This window comes from Nothobranchius furzeri, chromosome 2, assembly GCF_043380555.1.
Source record: "Nothobranchius furzeri strain GRZ-AD chromosome 2, NfurGRZ-RIMD1, whole genome shotgun sequence".
NCBI lineage: Eukaryota > Metazoa > Chordata > Actinopteri > Cyprinodontiformes > Nothobranchiidae > Nothobranchius > Nothobranchius furzeri.
Genome location: NC_091742.1, coordinates 26,285,168 through 26,306,278, shown reverse-complemented (window position 1 = coordinate 26,306,278; position 21,111 = coordinate 26,285,168). Strand labels below are relative to the sequence as shown.

At 44.9% G+C, this 21,111-nt stretch overlaps 2 protein-coding genes across 5 annotated transcripts in view; one reads left to right on the top strand and one right to left on the bottom strand.

The window, feature by feature from the left end:
- The first annotated feature begins 896 nt into the window (after positions 1 to 896).
- Positions 897 to 21,111, top strand: part of LOC107378014 (triadin) — a 28,576-nt gene continuing 8,361 nt past the window's right edge. For 2 of the 4 annotated variants that reach the window (XM_015948012.3, XM_015948011.3), the window contains exons 1-2: positions 1,034 to 1,267; positions 17,723 to 17,906. In XM_015948012.3, coding sequence (XP_015803498.1) covers positions 17,723 to 17,906 — 184 coding nt within the window. In that variant the 5' untranslated portion in view covers positions 1,034 to 1,267. Of the gene's footprint in view, positions 1,268 to 17,722; positions 17,907 to 21,111 lie in introns of all 4 variants that reach the window. The other 2 variants (XM_015948010.3, XM_015948009.3) reach the window with 2 other exon arrangements.
- LOC139061951 (uncharacterized) lies at positions 10,359 to 11,814 on the bottom strand. The gene is made up of 4 exons (XM_070541903.1): positions 11,689 to 11,814; positions 11,395 to 11,623; positions 11,127 to 11,250; positions 10,359 to 10,992 (listed from the first exon to the last, which is right to left on the bottom strand). The coding sequence occupies exons 1-4, from the start codon at positions 11,812 to 11,814 to the stop codon at positions 10,530 to 10,532; spliced, it is 942 nt and encodes a 313-aa protein (XP_070398004.1). The 3' UTR covers positions 10,359 to 10,529.

The following is a 21,111-nucleotide window of genomic DNA, read 5'->3' as shown; positions in this document are numbered from 1 at the left end:
AGAGCTCAAAGTTAATCCGATCGTCACCCCCAAACCATTCCATTCCACCTTAATCTCTTTCGTCTAGGTGTGTGGTTTCAGAGAGCCTACGTTTGTGTGTTTGGTCCTTCAGCCCCCTCAGTGCGCCCTACATCTAAAGCAGTCCGGTCCAGCGTTGACACCAGCTGCTGTCTGTATCTCCAATTATAGCCTCTGCAGTGCAGGCTCCCAGGGCAAGACCGGGGGTCAGGTTTCTCCTTCCCACAGCTCTCACGTATAGACACACAAACACCAACATTTAAGCTTCTCACAAGGGCTTTGCTATATTTATTCACTTATTTACTCTTCCGATTGGCCCCTAGCCGACCAACCTGGTTCCTTAAAGTATAACAAGCTTCTGCATGATAAATTATAGGACAATGTTGGATATTTAAAGAGTTAAAGCTGTTAATTTTAAAGGAAAAGAAGGGATGTCCTAAATTATGGAAATGAGATATGGAACTAAATATAAATGTCTTGTTTTTTTATCAGCCAAATCATTTAAAAACTCAGCAAGACTTAAATCAATGAAAGTGTTCTTGCTGTAAGGTCTTAATGCACTCTACATTAGGTGAGATCAGAAATGTGCCTCTCACAGGGATAAACACTGATTAATTATTCTGCTCCCAGCTGCTGCCATCATTAGATGATGATTAATGAGGTCTGTATGTTTGAGACACACTGCACAAGAGACTTGTAGAACTTTATTTTCAACTTTATTCTCTTTGTCTTGCTTGTATTTTGCTTGTTGGCTTCTTTAAAACAAGTCCTCTCCCCCCTTTCCGCTCCTCTTTCAACCTCCCTCTTCATCTCTATTTTGGACCATCAGAGGGAGCCGGGGGGTTGGGGGGGGGGGGGGGGGGGGGGGGGGGGGGGCTAGGGGGATCTCCTTCCATTGGTTCTCCCTCTTTGTCTCTTTCTAGCTTTTTAAACACTTAAATCTCAGAAAACCTAATTTCTTGGCTTTAGTTAGTGCGTTTTGTTTAGAGGTGGTGAACTGAAACTGAAACTGGATTGAAACTGGATTTGATTTCTTATTTTCTCCTGTAGGGACGATTCTTGTGTATTTTTAGAGCCACTGATCCAACTGTTGCTTGTCAGACTCAAGCGCTGCCTTTTCACAATCAAGCGGGGCCAAAACAGGTTTTACAAAGGAGCTGCGGACGTGTTTCTATGGTAACACGGCATTTCCAGGACCATTAAAGGACCAAAAGCTATCAGTGAAGATCCAGGAAATTCAAAGTCTAAGGTACTTTTAAGAAAATCCATTTCTTTCTGGCAGAACTTTGCTGTGATCATGCAAACCCTGAAACCCGAGGGCCTGTATACGAGTAGTTAGTTTCTATCATTGTCATTTAAATATATCTATTTCTGGCTGGGTGCCAGTCATGGTATAGAGCTTATTTTATTAGCTGCAGGACCATTAGTGCTGCAGTCCAAGTAATACATACAATCTGAACATTTTGGGGTTCTTTGAAGTATACAGTATGAGGAAAACGCTCATTATTTTTCTTTTAAAAATATGATATTCAGTAGATGGATGGGTGTGGGCAGAAATAACAGTAGGTATTACATTTTTATGGCTGCATGATATGGTAAAAGCCTTGTCTGTTCAAATGGAACTCATTTTAAAAACAAAAACAGTTATCTGGTAAAAAATTAAGCCCTTTCTTAAATAATTAAGATTTTGTTAATTTTGAACTGCGGGGTGCAGTAAATCAAACTCCTGCTGAAGCTGCTCACCAGATGAATAAGAAACGCCTGTTGTGTTGTTGTTTTTTCCTGTTTCAGTAACAAAAAAACTAACAAAAAACACCGGTGTTGATTCAGCCGACGTTTCTGTCGTGTGAAGTTTTGGGTAATGCAGAAAAGCCCCTGAAGAGGGGTAAGGTGATGTAAGAAAAAAGTAACTTTTGTTTACAGAAGCAACAAGGGCACACAGTCCCTTATGTTGAGCCAAGGGAGGTCAGAAAAACTGATGCAAGGATCTGACAAAGGTCCAATCAAAAGCAGGACTCCACTTTCGCACAGGCAGACGAACAAGGGAGATGAGTTAAAGCAGATGTGGTAGCTATTTAAAAAGAAGCAGGTGTGATGTTTAGTAGCTTAACCAGGTCTGTTGGTGAGTAAACTAAAGATTAGCAAGGTGTGGTTAACTAAACCAGTAATGAGCTTTATCAGATATGTTACTGGCAAAAACAGAAAAGAAAGTTAAAACAATAGAAATTTGTCTATTTTTACCGCCTAATCTCAGGTAAATAGATACCGGGCGTTTCTCAATGTCAAGGCGCCTGCCTTGCAAGGTGATGTCTTGCAAGGCAAGCGCCTTGTTTACGAGGACACTGTCCTTCCTTGGTCAAAGAAAAACGGTTAAATGGAACAGACTTGCATTACGTGACACGGGAGATAACGTTATATTTTATATGTATGAGTTTCAAAATAAATATATAACGAGCATTTTACTTTAAAATTGTGTACACATTTGTTAAATTAAATATGTAAGCGAGTTACTACCTACTAGCCACCGAAGCTGCAACTACTAACTAACCAACTGCTTTGGATCTAAAAAAAAACACTTCAGATATCAACCTGATAGCTACAACTTACTTTTAAACTTGAAATTTGCCCCCCAAAGTAGCTGCTGGCCTCTGATCCGCCATCCTTTTGAAAATACTGCGTAGTATTCTAGGAAATTTTTGACCAAGGCTAGGCTACAAGACACCTCCTTGCTCAGCTAGCTAAATGGCTAACAAACGGAGAACAGGCGCCTTGGCAGAACATGAACATTGGAACATGCCTGGTTTTCTTCTTCGGCTAACATATTGCACAGGTGTTTTCTCATGGGGTTCTGCAGCTGTGCGTGCTGGTTGCTTTGGAAAAAATATACAAGCAGAACATCTCCAAAATGAAAAGCCATCCAGGGCTCCCCAGCTCTGGCCTTGAGAGTCCTAACCCTAACTCTAACCTGCAGGACTAACCTGAAGGGGAGAGCGTTTGGTGATTAACTGGCAGAAAAACTCTTGACCCAGTGGACACCACTGATAAATAGTCCTGAAATTCTTTTCATCCTTAGATATGTGGTAGTTATGGAATAGAAATTCTAGTCCGCTACTAACAGCACAAACAACCTAGGCAACTAAAAGGATCTAGCCTCAAATTGTCATGCTGGGTTGAAGTCTCTTTACCCACATGAAAGAATCACACACGGAGAGAGAGGTAAGTAAAAATACAAATGTTTTATTATAAAGAAAATTAACGAGAACGAAGGGCGCTGATCCAAACTGGGCCGGGGGGTTAACTCCGATTCTAAAACAAAAGATAACGAGATGAATACAGTAAACCGAGAACCAGGAAAACACAGCAGGATAATGGTGGAGGAGTCTTACGGTACGGAGCGGGGGTTTGAGCAGGAGAGGGAGGCAAGTCAGGTCTGAGCTGTAGATTGTCTGGTGGAGAGGGGTAGCAGGTAGAAGTGTACGATCCAGGACAGGCGAGCGGTGGAGAGCGGGAGGCCAGAGGAACCGAGCGACGTTGGAAGTATGGCACACTTCAGGCAGACAGGAACTGAGGCTAGAATCCAGGGTTGGTACCCAAAGTTTGTGTGGAAAGTTGCTTACGCAGCTTTCCGACCCAGTTTTATGCGTAAGCAAGCTTGATAAATGAAACCCCAGGACTGGAGGCCTCTGCTGTGGAGCTTCTAAGGCAAGACTGACCATCGTTGACATATCAAAAATCTGTCTGCAGCTGTGGAGGGCACAGATTTGTCTTAAACACCTCACGCCCACTGCAAACATGTGCTTTGGAACAAATGACAATTAAAACACTGAAAAAATACCCCAATAAATAAATAAAACACGCCTCTTTTCAGACCCAAAATGCAGCCTTATGTTCTTCATAGTCTTTTAAGAACGATGGACTTTCTTGGCTTATAAATTTCTAAAACAACTTCTAAAGGCCGAGGAGTTCAAAGTGGCTGGTTTGCAACACTTCCTTTAAAGCTTCTTCAGCCTTTTGAGACATGTCTCAGTATCCAAAAGGGACCGAGCTCTGTATTGGCAACAAAAACCTTTCAAATATTTACTTTGATGTTAAAATGATCAATCACACCCTCTCCTCTCTCACTTTTATTTTCTTTTTTCTGCTTTGCGCCATTAGGGTACTTTGTGAAGTACATGTAAAACAAAAATTTCTAAAAAAAAAAATTTAAAATGATAACCACTGCTTTCATTGTTTGTGAGCATAAGTAGAGCATAATGTGTTTACAGCCAACATCATTTTGTCTGATGGAAATAATTTGGCTGTGTTTACACTCCTCTGTGTTTATTATAGCAGGCTCTTGTGCCAAGACGATGATCATTTGTAGCAGGGGTAGTTAGTATTTGATTTGTTGATGGAGAAAGAAGCAAAACGACTTCATATCAAGGTAAAGCTCTGAGGTTTTGAGCATCGCTTTATTACTAGTTGAATTGATTGTTCAATTTTTTGGATTGGTTGATCGATCGGATGATTGATTGATTTTAATTAGAAATAGGACACTGCACATTAATCAACAAGTCAGCAATGAGCATCCATGTAAATATGTTGATTGACCTGTTCAGTGGCCTGAGGCTGGGAGATTGTGGGTTCAAATCCACAGTCAGCTCGTATCAAAGACCAAAACTGGACCCAAGGCCTCCCCGCTTGACACTCAGCATTAAAGGGTTTGATTGAGGGGGTTAAACCACCGAATAGATCCCAAACGTCTGCAGCTCACCTCGGTCGACACTGATCAGAACCCAGAAAAAGTGGTGGTTGATTTAGACAGTATGATGGTGTCTCACCTGCTCAGTTTAAAGAGCAAGTCAACCCAAATCAACTTGTTTTTCCTGATAAACTATATAAATGAGTGTCTAATCGTGCTGAAGACAAGTGTAGCCAATAATTTGGCACTTTAGTGCATCTTAGTTAAAATTTACATTTTCTGTCTAAAACGGTCAGCGTTTGCACCCTCTTCAGGCAAAAACTCAGCACTGCATTTGAATTTAAATCTGCTATCGCTATTGGCTAAGAGGTACCATATGATGTCACTTGGTGCCATATGATGTCACAATGCTGTTTTGACCCTGTGTGTGTATGTCTTAGCTTGCCCTCTCAGTCTGCCAGGCAACAGCAATTTTAGCATTTTCCAAACAGGAAGTGGGAGTGGATTAAGACTCTGGTATGGGGTGACTTGCTCTTTAAGTCTGATTTATACTTCCCCATCTGCGTCGGGGCAAAGACACGCAACGCCATTATGCGTCGGCGCAAGGGCTCTCCAATGGGCTCACAGAGGGTGAAGGAGACGCACCCAAAATTTTAAACATCCATCAAAAGTTACGTAGAATGCAAGCTTGTGATTGGTCAGGACGCCATTTCCTGTGTATTCATCACCAGCACCGCTGTTGTCATGTTGTGGTGAAGTGATCTAACCCACGACATACGGAATCAGATCGGAGACGGTTTAAAAGGTTTAAATAAGGATTTATTGAAGGGAAACCAAAGGAGCAGCGTAAACGAAGCTGAGTTCTTGCACAGGGAGGCTGGTGCAGGAAAACTGTGGACAGATCGGAGTTAGAACCAGTTTGCGGAAGGAACGGGAAGTCAGACTTGTGCGGAGGACTTACGGTCTGGAGAGGAAGGAACTGGTTTGAGGGAGGAGTGGTCCGGTCTAAGTTGAGTGGCTTGCAGGGACTGAGATCCAGAAGTGAGACGTGGAGGGAGCCGAGTTTATGGAGGTCCAGGAAGTTTAGGTGGGCAGCTGGAGGTGGTTCTGGCCAGGGGAGAGGCTGAGAGACGTGCGGGGTTGGAGATCCAGGTGGTGTGGACTCCAGAGTTCTGCCAGTCCAAGATGAGAGTGTGTAGGTTTGTCTGGGAACAAGAGCAGGAGGTCAAAGGGCAAAAATCCAAAACTCATTAAATTCTTAAAAATCCAAAAACACAATCTAATTCTCAAAAGGCTTAAAGAGCTTGAACAAGATAAACTAGCGGCTGTTAGAAGGTACCCAGGTAGAGTAATCATCCAGCGAAGTGTAGGAGTCTCCCAGCTGCTTAAATACCCCTGGCCAGCTGATGAGCAGATCTGCTGCAGCTTGGTCACCTCCAGACACGCCCACCTGCAGAGGGAAACTCAAAAGACAGGGAGTGACAGCAGGGAAATACCTCAGACCGTGACAGTACCCCCCCCCCCCTCAAGGGACGCCACCCGGCGGCCGAGCAGAGGAGGAGGAGGAGGAGGAGCGGGCCAACTCGAAATCCCGGATGAGAGAGGGGTCATCGATCCATGACCTCGGGACCCACTGCCGATGTTCCGGGCCATAACCCTCCCACTCGACCAGGTACTGGAAACCTCCGCCACAAGGTCGCACATCCAGAAGGCGCTGGACACGGTAACCGAGGCCCCCGTCAGCGAGACGCACAGGAGGCGGAGGGTCGACAGGAGGGCACAGGGAACTGGAGATGACAGGCTTAAGGAGGGAGACATGAAAAACGGGGTGGATCTTCATGTGGGACGGCAGATCCAAGCGGACGGAGGACGGGTTGACGACAGCAGAAATCGTGTAGGGACCGATGAATGTGGGGGAAAGTTTTTTGCAGTGGTCCTTTAATCTGATGTCCCTGGTGGAGAGCCAGACGCGCTGTCCAGGCGCATAGTCTGGGGCAGGAAGCTGGAGCCGGTCGGCCAGACGCCGGTTGCGTTCTGCAGTCCTCTGTAGGGCCTGTTGCGTGGCCGCCCAAACCCGTCGGGCCCCCTTCAGGAACTGAGGAACGGAGGAAACTGTGGTGGGAAATTCAGAAGGGATCAAACTGGGTTGAATACCTGTCGAGGCCTCGAAGGGGGATAGTCCAGTGGCGGAGGAGACATGGGCGTTATGGGCGTACTCGATCCAAGGAAGGTGGGAACTCCAACTGGAAGGGCTAGAAGAACACAGACAACGGAGCATGGCTTCTACCTCCTGATTTAGTCTCTCGCATTGGCCATTTGACTGCGGATGAAAACCAGATGTTAGCGCCACCTTAGCTCCTAAGCAGGTGGCGAAGTCCCTCCACACCCTTGAGATAAACTGAGGACCGCGGTCTGAAAGTATCTCCGCAGGGATGCCATGGAGCCTAAAAGCATGCTTAACAAGCAGAGTGGCAGTGTCAGCGGCAGAAGGTAGAGCCTTTAGCGGCACTAGGTGACAAGCCTTGGAGAAACGGTCGATAATGGTCAAAATAACCGTAAAGCCTCGAGAAGGGGGAAGACCGGTGACAAAGTCTAGTGCAATATGGGACCAGGGCCTGGAGGGAATGGGTAGCGGATGTAATAGTCCAAAAGGGGGTTGGTTACTCCCCTTGTTGCAGGCACAGGTTTGGCAGGCGGAAACGTACTCCTTGACGTCTTTAAACATTGTTGGCTACCAGAAAGACCTCCGGATTAAGGCTACGGTACGACTGATACCAGGGTGGACAGAAAACTTGGCGGTGTGGGCCCAGTTAATCACCTTATGCCTGACGGAAGGAGGAACAAACAGGGTGCGGTTGGGTACCTGATTGGGACAGGGGTAGTTCTTTTGAGCCTCGAGCACCTGATCCCGTATCTCCCAGGTAACGGCTCCCAGGACACAATCCGGTGGTATGATGGTAGTGGGCTCGGGATCCGAATTCACCGAGAACTGTCGTGAGAGAGCGTCGGGCTTGATGTTCTTGTTGCCTGGTCTGTAGGAAATGATAAAGTGAAAACGTGAGAAGAACAGGGCCCACCTGGATTGACGTGGGTTGAGTCTCTTTGCTTCTTTGAGGTAGGAGAGATTTTTATGATCCGTCCATATCACAATGGGGTGCTCAGCTCCCTCCAGCCAGTGCCTCCACTCCTCCAAGGCGAGTTTCACAGCTAGGAGCTCACGATCTCCCACATCGTAATTTCTCTCGGCAGGAGAGAGGCGCCGTGAGAAGAAGGCGCAGGGATGGAGGCGGTGATCTGTGGGGGAGGTTTGAGAAAGCACAGCCCCGACTCCAGTGTCCGAGGCGTCGACCTCAAGTGTAAACCGTTTTGCAGGGTCTGGACGGGTGAGAATAGGGGCCTGAATGAACCTCTCCTTTAAGTCACAGAAACTCCTGGAGGCTTCAGCATCCCAAATGAAAGGCCTCTTTACTGAGGTTAGTTGTGTTAAAGTGGCGGCTATCTGGCTGTACCCTTTAATAAACCGACGATAGAAATTTGCGAAACCCAAAAATCTCTGTAGCTGTTTGCGTGTGGAAGGAGTGGGCCAGTCCTTAACTGCCTGCACCTTTTCGGGGTCAGGTCCCAGCCTTCAACTCTCCAGTACGAAACCCAGAAACTTAACAGATGGGGCATGAAGCTCGCATTTCTCCGCCTTAACGTAGAGCCGATTCGAGTAGGCTTTGGAGAACGGCTCGGACATGACCAGTGTGTTCCTCGGGGGTCCTCGAAAAAATCAAAATGTCGTCCAGATATACTGTGACAAACTTGTTCAGGTAGTCACTCAAAACAGTGTTAACCAGGTTCTGAAAAACGGCTGGTGCGTTCGTGAGGCCAAAAGGCATGACTAAATACTCAAAATGTCCTATTGGTGTTTTGAAAGCTGTCTTCCACTCATCTCCCTCTCTGATGCGAACCAGATGGTAAGCATTTCTAAGATCCAGCTTAGTGAATATGGTCGCATCTTGTATGGGTTCAAAAGTGGATGACAGTAAGGGTAATGGATACTTATTTCTCACTGTGATCTGGTTTAAACCACGGTAGTCGATGCAAGGCCTCAGGGTGCCGTCCTTCTTGGAGACAAAGAAGAAGCCAGCACCCAGAGGAGAGGTGGAAGGCCGAATTATGCCGGATGCCAGGGACTCGGAGATGTACTTTTCCATACTTTCACGTTCAGGCTTGGAGATGCTGTAGAGACGGCTAGAGGGAAGAGGTGCTGCAGGGAGAAGATCTATAGCACAATCGTAAGGGCGGTGAGGTGGTAATGAGGATGCTTTGTGTTTAGAAAATACCTGCTGGAGGTCGTGATATTCAGGCGGAACCCCGGTGAGGTCGGGTGGTGTGGTCTTCAGGGCTCGAGGCTCGGAACTAGAACGGGCTGGTCCCAAACAGGTTAAATGACAGTTATTGCTCCACATCTCCACTTGGTTTGTGACCCAGTTAATACGGGGGTTATGGTTCTTAAGCCAGGGAAGACCCAGGACCACAGGAGACTGAGGGGAAGGAAATACAAAAAAGGTGAGTTCTTCACTGTGGTTACCTGACGTCATAAGGCGAATGGGTGCAGTCTTGTGAGTGATAGAGGTGAGGGAGCCTCCGTCCAGAGAGGATACACTGTACGGTGTTTGTAGAGGGAAAGTGGTAACCAGGAGTTGCTCCACTAGCTGTTGGTCAAGAAGATTTAATTCACAGCCAGAGTCAACTAATGCGAGAGAGGGAAGAGTAATGTGATTATGTGACAGAGAACATTCCAGCAAACACCGAGAGTTTGAATCTGACCGATAACCTCCCACCAGTACTCTCGGGGCTACTGATGGGACCTGGAGTTTAACTGCTTGGGGCAGTTGGCCACAAAATGCCCAGACATGCCACAATACAAACACGCCCCTGAACTCATGCGCTTGTTTCTCTCCTCTTGGGTTAATTTAGCTCGACCAATCTGCATGGGCTCACTGGGGGGCGGAGCTGGAGCTGCTGGATACATATTTTGCGGGCAGTTAAGACGAGAAGGTAAGGGGAAGTTGTTACCTCTTTGGCGTGCCTTATGTCTTTTCTCCATCCTACTGCAAAGTGCGATGAGGCTCTCGAGATCAGGTGGTTCCTGGCAGAAAGCGAGTTGATCCTGAAGCTGCTCGTTAAGAGCCTGGGTGAACGCCCCCTTAAGTGAGGCTTCATCGAGAGTGGAAGTGGCGGCTAGGGTCCGAAACTCTATGGCAAAATCCGCGATTGAGAGCTTCCCTTGACGTAAGCTCCAAATCTGTCTGGCCACTTCAGCCGCTGACTCAGGTTTGTCAAAAGTCATTTTAAAATCCGCCAGAAACTCATCCAACGGACTCTTAAGGAAGTGCGGGTTCTGGCTTTTTGCCTCCGCCCACCGGAGTGCCTTACCTCGCAGAAGACCGATGATGTAGGAGATCTTAATTTCATCGGTGTAAAAAGACTCCGGAGATCGCTGGAAAGCCAGCTGGCATTGGAGGAGAAAACCTCGACAAACCTCCCGGTTGCCGTCAAACGTCTCCGGTGGAGGAGAGGTAGCGACCCGGAAGCTGGGCAGACTGGATGGTGCAGGAAGAACGGGTCCGGGCAGACTCTGAGCGGGGGATGAAGCTTGCTCCGGGGAAGTGAGTCTGTGGCTTAATTCCTTTACCATCGTTCCTACTTCAAACAAGGTGTGGTTAGTGTGGGAGAGTTGATCAGACAGAGCTTGGAGTGAATCACTGCTGAGCTAGGGTGGCGGAAACGACAGAGGGAACTGATTCTGTACTGAGGTTAGAGGAATGGCTGGATGATTCTGTCATGTTGTGGTGAAGTGATCTAACCCACGACATACAGAATCAGATCGGAGACGGTTTAAAAGGTTTAAATAAGGATTTATTGAAGGGAAACCAAGGGAGCAGCGTAAACGAAGCTGAGTTCTTGCACAGGGAGGCTGGTGCAGGAAAACTGTGGACAGATCGGAGTTAGAACCAGTTTGCGGAAGGAACGGGAAGTCAGACTTGTGCGGAGGACTTACGGTCTGGAGAGGAGGGAACTGGTTTGAGGGAGGAGTGGTCCGGTCTAAGTTGAGTGGCTTGCAGGGACTGAGATCCAGAAGTGAGACGTGGAGGGAGCTGAGTTTATGGAGGTCCAGGAAGTTTAGGTGGGCAGCTGGAGGTGGTTCTGGCCAGGGGAGAGGCTGAGAGACGTGCGGGGTTGGAGATCCAGGTGGTGTGGACTCCAGAGTTCTGCCAGTCCAAGATGAGAGTGTGTAGGTTTGTCTGGGAACAAGAGCAGGAGGTCAAAGGGCAAAAATCCAAAACTCATTAAATTCTTAAAAATCCAAAAACACAATCTAATTCTCAAAAGGCTTAAAGAGCTTGAACAAGATAAACTAGCGGCTGTTAGAAGGTACCCAGGTAGAGTAATCATCCAGCGAAGTGTAGGAGTCTCCCAGCTGCTTAAATACCCCTGGCCAGCTGATGAGCAGATCTGCTGCAGCTTGGTCACCTCCAGACACGCCCACCTGCAGAGGGAAACTCAAAAGACAGGGAGTGACAGCAGGGAAATACCTCAGACCGTGACAGCTGTAGCTCCGTTCAAAAGTAAACTAATATTTAGCAGCAGACAGATTGAAAAAATGCATCACGGAAAAAGTCTGAAAATAATAAAAAAAAATTCACCCGTAAGTGAAGGAATACAATGTACGGAGCAAACATGGACAGATGATGGGAAATGTGGGTTTAGAGGTGGCGACCGCGTGAAGAGGTGGATGAAAATGAAGGACAAATGTGTCCGTGTTACAAAGTCTCCAAAATATGTAAACACATTAGTAAATACACTATCGTAGACGGGATGCATGAGGTTTATGGGGGCAGGATACCACAGAACAGCACTACGCCCTCTGTTTTCCTGGTGGGGAATTGCTTAGCAACACTCCGCCTGAACAAAAGTTTGAATGTAAAAACCTTTCAGACTCTCCGTGTGCATTTCTCCATTGCGGAGCTCATGGAGAAGTATAAATCAGGCTTTACCCTGAAAAAGGGATGATGCTGGAGAGCGGGGGCCATGACTGTGATGTGGGCTGTGATGGCTAGTTGCATATCGTGGTGGTTGCAGCAAATGTTCTAAGAGGAACTTCGGAGGTTGACATAGAGAAGGTTTTCAAGTGAACAGAAGTTAGTTTACATTCTGTGTCAATCATTCAACGAGTCACAGCTTTAACCAAGCTGTTGATGACTTTCATTCACCCTTAAATGCCAGAGAGTAGTCAGCCCGCACGTTGTTCTAATTCTGCTCGTTCCTCCAGCGTGAAGGAGGCTGCAACAGTTGGTGTTCATGAGTGTATGAAGATTAGCTCACACAATAACAGGTGGGCTCGGTTGTCTGTGTCTGAGTGGAGAATAGACGAATGCTCCAAACTTTGGTCTCACACTGTGGAGAACTTGTTGACTCCACTCTATCCTTCCATTGTTGGAGGATTGTAGCTCTTTTACCCAACGCTGATCAATAAGTTGGTTTGGCAAATTCTTAGCAAGGCTTCTCGTCATCAACAGTCAGCTGTAAATCTTGTGCACAGGCTCCGTGCCTCTGCATCAAAAACACACGTCAGCTGCTGTTTAGCTAATCAGTACGCCTCCTGGAGTTAGTTGCATAGAGAAATGCACAGCGTTTCTGCATGCATGCGTGTGTGTGTGTGTGTGTGTGTGTGTGTGTGTGTGTGTGTGTGTGTGTGTGTGTGTGTGTGTGTGTAGAATTATGTTAAAAAGGTTTTGCAGTTTGCTAACTGAATACAGCTACAGAAAAGTCAGACTGACAAAAGCTACAGAATCAAAACATGTCAGTTCTTAATGTTGGAGGCAAACATCCTGAGTGATGTGTACTCTACACTGAACAACAGATAGATGTCTAGATGTGTGAGTGGATGGATGGAAGGAATTCCATCTAGTAAGAGTGCTGTGTTGCCAGTTTTTAGGACTTTTCCTCCAGACATTGTCCTGAAATTCCTGGATCCTGAATTTGTTGTTCTTGTCAGGTTCAGGAGAATTCAAGTGCCTTGACTGTGGTCTACGTGAAGCTTTTGAATGAGCTGTGGCTGTAGGGGGCCTTTGATTGTTGTGTGTGTTGTTGTGAGCACAGGTGAGCATGGCTGGGTGATTGTGTGCAGAGAGGCATGCATACAGCCAAAGAGCTTTGCTAATTGTCATATGCTGGAGGAGCAGCACAGAGTTTCCAAGTAGTTTGTTACTTCAGTTATCTCCCAACCCTTTGCACTCACATCACCTGATCACGTTTTCGCCACGGGGGATGTCAACTGCGAGTTACGGGAATAATGATTGAAGGGCAAATGTGGCAATGGAAATGTTTTACTAGTTCAACCTCAGTTCCCTTGTTGGAAGAAGTAACATGTGCAAATGGAGCTCATAGAAAGGCATTTACAAAAGTTAGCTAGCTTGGAAACCAACCTTTAGCTTTTAACTTCTGCTCTATTCACTGATTTGATCAAGTTGCAGACTTTGCCAGAAGTCACTCTGCACCGTTTTGTGGGACAAAAAGCATTTCACTTTACCCTGGAGCTGATTTATTAATCTACATACTCAGATCCTTCCCAATATTTTGTCACTGGCTGGATCAGTGGGACCAGGTGATGCTCTCACACCAAAGGAACAGGATATACCACAAAGGAGAATCTCATCATGCTAAAAAAGGGCAATTTTCACCCACATAGTCTGACATTTGAACAATATTATTAGTATCTAGCAATTCAGTTTAATGGGTAGGCTTGCTCATGAAACATATGAACAGTACCAGTGAAAATTTTTTGCTAATCTGCAAACACATTGAGGGCTGCCAGCTGCTATCCATTGCTGTTTTCTGTCTACATCAAAAAGTATACGATTAAAAAGACAAGTTGAGCTAACACCCTTGTCTGTTAGTGCATCCACCAGTAGTTCATAGTTTCAAGCTGTAATCACATCTAAATCAGGGGTGCCCAATCCTGGTCCCGGAGGGCCGGTATGTTTTTAGTTTTAACCCTGCCGAAAGTGAACCTGACGCCTGATTTCAATCAACAGGTGACTAGGGCCCTGTCCACACGTAGCCGGGGATCTGCCAAAACGTAGATATTTTTCTACGTTTTGGCCTGTCATCCACACAAAAACTGAGTTTTTTCACACAAAAACGGAGTTTTTTAAAAACTCCGGCCAAAGTGAAGATCTGCGTTTTCTCCGTTTTGGGTGTCTGCGTGTGGACGGACAAAACCGGAGTTTTAAGGTCCGCAACGTCACTTTCCGCGACTAAAAAATGCTGACATCACGTGTGCGACCTGTGTTTACACTAGCCGACAGCATGGATGCCCTCAGAGCTGCGCTCGCTTTATCAATTGTCCAAGCGCTTTCTGCTTGTTTGTTTTTGCAAGTGGAATTACTGCTCCTTGCGGAAGACCACAGACGAAGGATGAGGTTAAGAACGGGGGAAGTACTGCCGCCTACAGGTCTGGCATGTCCTTAACAACGTATTTATCCGGGTACGTGTGGACAGTTTTTTTTAAACGAGGTGGTGTGGATGCAAGTTTTTGGAGGGGCGGATATTCGTTTTTAAAAAAAACTCTGCTACGTGTGGACTAGGCCTAGCAGACTTCTGCAGAGCTTAATGAGCTGCTGCACAGGTGATTCAACCACTCAAACAAGTGTGCTGAGTGAAAAAACACAAAACCTGCTGGATATGGGCCCTCCATGACCAGGATTGGGCACTCCTGATCTAAATGGATGAGTTTCAAAACATTCACCTCCTCAGAGCTGCCATGACAGTAAACTTGGTCTATACACCCTAAAATGTTTTTGAACCAGGCTGTTAACGTGTTCATTTCTGCTGTAAAGTTGCATTTTTTACATGAGAGTCACTGGGAACTTGCTCCTTTCTGGTGCCAGCCCCTGGTGGATGAGGGGGTTACTGCAATCTTGCTCCCACATTGGTTCCACTTTGGCAGGCAGAGTTTCCTCTTTGCTCTTTTGCAGGATTAGTAGTTTCCTCACAAACCTACTAAATAAAATCCTGCTCACGTCTTCTGCCCTCCGGTGGCCGGGCTAAGTATTCAGGGTGGCAGGGCTGATTTTCTTAGCATAATAAAACGAAACATAATTATTAAATTATCACTATTGTCCAAGACTGTTATCCAATTTTGTTGTCTTGTTTTGATCATTGTTTCAAGCACCAAACTTAATTTATAATTCACTTAGCTGGGAAAAAACGAGTCATTTCCAACTTCTCTAAATAAAACCATTTTAATAAAATGTTCCACTGAACGTTCACAGAAACACACTCAAATTATTTCTTTGCCTTTGTAGATGTTTCAGTGAGAGTCAGAAAACTAAATGAACCCAAGCGGTTTATAAAATACACACAAACGGGAAAAACTCCTAATCACATCACTGAAGCTCAGCCCTTCCACCTCACCATGATAAGTTTTCTTTGGAGAAGTCTGTGTAATCTCCTCTATCTGCTCTCGTCTCATTATTCCCTCCCACTCTTCGTCCTCCTGCTCATCACCTCCTCGCATCTCTCACATGAATAAACAACATATTCGAACGAGTCACCAGCATCTGCGTAAATAAACACCTCCCGCATGTTGGCTTTTAATCATACGGTTGGTGTTTCTGTTAGCACACACTCAAGTTCGACAAGGCTGGTTTCAGATGGGAGTTTACGGAGAACAATTGGCCAATATTTTGTCTTTCATTGATCATTAACGTTATTATTATGGACTGGGTAAAAGATGCAAATACCGTTTCCATAACAAGATTTATCAAAAGTGTTCCTATGCATTTGTTTTTTTGCGTATTTCCGTCAGCGAGAGGGGAAAAAAATAAAGGAGCGTTATCTCGTACTGTTGTCATTATGACGAGATATGAATCTTGTTTCAATGAGAAACTTTCATAATGGTGGCATCGTGTTGTTTTAATGGAAATTTTCTCATGATAATGTGTTGAAAAAATCGTAAGAACAATAAAGGTCACCACAGTGAAATGGCGACATCTTTTGAGGCGTTCTACTCCAAATGAACAATACAGTTATTCTACTTCTTGATGTTTAACTTCTCTTCACCCGCCTCCTCCATTCACACCCTGTTTCCATAGAAACAGACTGACAGCGTTTTATGCTGAGCGTAGCAGGAACAAAACACCAAAACACCCTAAAAACACTCCAACGCCGCCAACGCTTAGAGAAGCGGTTTAATGTGACATCGGAACTGTCTTTTCGTTTCTGACGTTTTGTTAATGTTAAGACGTCTCAACATTTTTAAACGGGAAAATTCACAAACTGGATGCCAACTTTTTCTTTGAGAGCAGCTCTTTAGCTAAAAAGCAGAGGTACCGGGAATTTGCGTGGATAAGAATTCCACATGGATTTCAAAGAGGAGGACAGCTCGAGAGGTTTCTTTCATAATCTACAGCGTCTTAAAGGATTGCAGGCGGTACTCAGGGCACAACAAATCCCACATCCCCTGGCTCAGCAGGTCCAAGTCTGCAACTTCACAGCTGAGCATCAGACGGCAGGACTTGGAGTCTTATTTCCTGATATTTGGACATTTCGCCTCAGATTGGATAACAGCAACGCGACTCTACCACTGACTTTGAGGATGTTTTATCTCCACAAATAACACAAGCCTCGGGATTCTGCAGTGAGGTGAAGTTGCTGATGCTAACGGTTAGCTTAAACTAACCGGGATATCCGCTGCTGATTACAGGACATTGAAACAACAGCCTTCCCATCAGATAGGTGTGTCCAGATATGCTAGGGTCGTAGATATTTCGGACTTTTCAATCCTAGAGTTTCACCATCTACTTCCTGTCAGAATCTAATGCAGGAGATAGAGGTAGGAGACTATTTTCATGTTCGGCCTGCATGAAAAACTCAGAATGATCTATTAAAATAATCATTACAAAAAAATGTTTTTTTTTCAGTCAACCACACCTTTTAAATGTGTGAATCACTGCAAAGCTATTTTATAAATCTTATTTCTGATTTTAACCTGAATTAATGTGGCTGTTGTTGTTTTAGCCTCCCAGAAACAGCAGATAACCTCTCAGGTGATAAAAGCTAACTGTTAGCATTAGCAACTTTGCCACATGGCAGAATCTCCTCCAGGCTTGAGTTATATGTGGAGGTAAAACATCAATAATGCAAGTCACGGGTAGAGTCACGTTGCTGTTATCCAATCCGAGGCGAGATGCCCAAATATCAGGAAATAAGACTCTCTTAGATAGGGAACAGAGGTGATTTTAATAAAAACAAATAGGGTTTGATTCATAACCAGGAAACAAAAGTAATATTTAGGTATTGGAATCAGTTTACTTAAATATGTTCCACTCTGACATTTTCTGACTATATTTTTTATCTTATTGAATAAGAACGGCTTCAACAAAGCTTTGTTTGACTGAAATATTGATGCAGGCCTAGAGGTGATCTATGGCAGTAATAGGCTGATCAATAATGGATCTTTCTAAATGCAACATTTGATTTGCCAGCAAGACGATCCTGATGCCTGTAACCCTTTTGTTTACTTGAGATTCTGATATAATTTTCGGTTATTATGTAAAATGTTGCTTACAGGTCAAAATAAATGTTAACCCATGATCTTGAGACAAAAAAAAATGTGGAGCTTTGAAATAAATAATGCATTTCCAAGCATGTCCTCTCTTGGCTCCGGTTCTCCCTGCTCTTTGAGACAACATTTTCCTGTTGCAGTTTGGTGCTCTGCTGACATAAGTTATTCAAACACAAATGCAAACTTTGTGAAAGAAGCTGTGATTTTGTCTCCGGGGGTGTTTTAGTTGAAGGTTTACAAAAATGTAACTTGAACTCTTTCTTGTAAAGCTGTTCCTGCTTTTAAAAATCATTAAATCTTTACAACGTTTTTGAACTAAATAATTCAGTCTTCCCCAGACTCGGCTCCTTATGCTGGTTTCGTTTTGTTCTCATTTACTTTTCTTTCTCCACCTCTGCTCACAGATGACTGGTCACACCAGCAGGGATGCGACCCCTCCATCTCGGTCCACGCAGAAGACAATTGTTGATGACATCGTGCTGACCTTCAGTTCACCGATGGCCTGGCTGCTGGTCGGGGCTCTGGTCATCACGTGGTCTGGAGTAGCCATTGTATTGTTTGATTTACTTGATTATAAAACTCTAACAGGTAACACTACCGTCTGGACACTGTATCTGCTACATCATGTGACCTACTGTTATCTTTGCCTTTTAATGATTAGCATCCATTAAGCTCTGATTATAACATGTGGTCTAGTGTGTTTACCTGATGTCACCTTTCATCCATTTTTCACATTCCAGTCATAGATTCTTTTTTTTTAATCCAAAATACCTTTGAGACATTTTTGAAGTCGACTTCAAAAGTAGATGTGATGTCACAAAGGTCGTCATCTTCAACCGTTTCCACACGTCCGGATACAGGAAACGCACCACCTGAGTTTCCCACTGACAGATGCTTTTCCCCATTTTACGCCTTAATATCAACTCACCCATCATTTAAATGGTTTTACACCAGCTTTGCGGCTGTGTGCATACTGACGTCTATCCATACCTCACTTGCTTTCCTTTTCAGGGATAACTTGAGCATTTTGAAGTGGGATTCTGTAGAACTGGTACAAACAATTAATATCTTACCTTTTGCAGACAGCACAGAATAAATGAATGTAAGACAAATGCAGTTCAAAGGGTTTCATAGATTTTCATGCAAATTCCTTTTCATCATTGTTAATTTTACATCATGCAGTGATTTTGACAAAAAGTGCTACGACGTTTTGCCATCCATACCCCCAGGCTGCACTGGAAGCGCTCCAGCTAGCTACAGCTGCTAACTTGTCTTAGCAAATGACCAAATGATCCAACACGTTCTCACTCCCAGCGCGTCAAAAACAAACGCTTGGTCAGCCACCCTCCGTGTCAGACCCCTGACGCCAAAAGTGCCCTTTTTCATTACTTATGTGGGAAAAGGGGTTTTTCTCTTTTGTACCTGCAGATCCCAATGCAGCGTAAAACAATGACCCAACAACAAACAGAGACGCAGACAGGGTTAAATACACTGGGGCATGATGAGTGGAAGATAAGCTGTAGGTGCGTGGGGAGAGAAACCTAGTGAAAGCAATTAACTAATCAGGGAGGAAACTAATGTGACCTAAGAGCAAAAACCTAAAGACAAGAGGAGCAAGCTAAATAACTAATGTTGTAAGGGGGAAGGAAAACTACAAAAACCGGTGGGGAAAGAAACACTAAAGAGAGACTAATAAAATGAAAAGCTGAACCTTATAGAAAAACTGCAGAGGGGTGACTAGGGGAGACCAATGGGAGCACAGGACCTGGGAGGGATAATCTGGAGGGGCTGCAGACCAGGGGACACATGAGGAACACAAGGAGACACATGAGGGAGACGCAGACTCAGACCATGACAGTTTGCTTATGCAAAGCAATGGGTCGGGGAACTCTCCTATTCAAATAACCCCACCCCCTGAGGATTCTAACCGAGCCAATCAGCGCTGAGCAGCGTACGTCACACACCATAACGTTCATTTTCTCATAAACAATGAAGATGGTGTCTGAAGCAGAGTTCGCTGCGGCTCTTTCCTCTGTTCTAAATGTCTTAGACATGTCTTTAAAACCACAACAAGAAGAAGCGCTCAAAGCCTTTCTTCTAAAGAAAGATGTTGCCAGACGTCATTTTTGACTACAGCTAAAAAACGACAGCATTGTGCAAAACTGTTGACATTTCCGCCTTTTTCTGATTGGTTATTTTTGAGCTGGCTAGTCCCGCCTATCATGTGCTTCTGCCCGTAAGTAACCAAACTAGGTCTCTGTGTAGAATTAAACAGAGGATGGGTCTGGCAGGCCAGGCTATCTTAATACACCACACATGGCAAGAATTTCTGATCAAATAATCTTAGAGCAGTTACGGTAATCGGGCACTTCCTTGAGACTGTCAACAGGAGAGACTTGGCTCAGAAATTGGGACAGCAGTAGCTTAAGAGGCAGAGGTGTGACCAAGTCACTGCTTTGCTAGTCACAAGTAAGTCACAAGTCTTTCCAGTCAAGTCCAAGTCAAAGACAACCAAGTCCAAGTCGAGTCCAAAGTCAATGATGTGGAAGTCCAACTCCTTAACTTTGAATTTTCAAGTCATAATCAAGTCATCTGTCAAACTTCTATTTAATGACGATGATGATAAATAAATTCCAGAAATAAAGATTCTTAAAGCTTCACTTATTTGCTCAAACAAGCAGAAAGCGCAACTGAAACTGTTTCTAAACAAAGAGCTGCTGCATTTAGCAGAACAAGATCAAACACAGAACAAAGAATGATTCATGATTTTTGCCCATGTCGTGCCACTTTTGTGCTAAAATATCAAACATGCTCAAGTCATCATCAAGTCAACAGATGCAAGTCGAATCAAGTCGTAAGTCATTGGCGTTCAAGTCTGAGTGAAGTCGTAAGTCTTTATAGATTTTATCAAGTCAGAAGTCATTAAAATAATGACTCGAGTCGGACTCGAGTCCAAGTCATGACTCGAGTACACACCTCTGCAGAGCAGGTTGTCCAGTAATCAGAAGGTGGCAAGTTCGATCCCGGCTCTGACCATAGAATGCTGTTGTTGTGACCTTAGGCAAGACACTTAGCCCCCCTTGTCTGCTGGTGGTGGTCGGAGGGACCGGTGGCACCACTGTTCAGCAGCCTCGCCTCTGTCAGTGCGCCCCAGGGCAGCTGTGGCTACATCGTAGCTCGTCTCCACCAGCGTGTGAATGTGTGTGTGAATGGAGGAATGACTGATTGTGTTGTGAAGAGCCTTGGGGGGGCTGTGTCCTATGAAGGCGTGTGAACATGAAGGTATTGTTTGTATCCATTCCACAGAACCCACTTCAAGAAATCTAAAATATCCCTTTGAGTGTCTGACTCACCGTGGTGGAGCAAACTGAAAGAGTGTGAACATCCACATAAACACACATAATTACAGCAAGGAGCTCTAAGTAATTTCATTATATGAACACAGATCTTACTCCTGACCCTGATCAGTACCTGGACCAACACACCGGTAACTGGAAATGAAAGACAGTGAAGGAACAAACTTTGTGAGAACCAACCCTCCCAGGCATGGCTGTGCACAGATTAGGATGAATTAAGTCAATATCTTCAAAATTCTCTTTCTACACAAGGAATGAATCTCTGTTGTAATCCGGTACAGTTTGCTGTGTGATGATGACCTTTCAGTCACTTCTACTTATGCACACCTTCCTCCATTTCTAGCGTATTTGGATTATCCTTCAGCAAAGAGATAATCCTGACAAAACTCACCTTTAACTCCTCTCTTCACTCTCCCTTTCTCTCCTCACCCTCAACC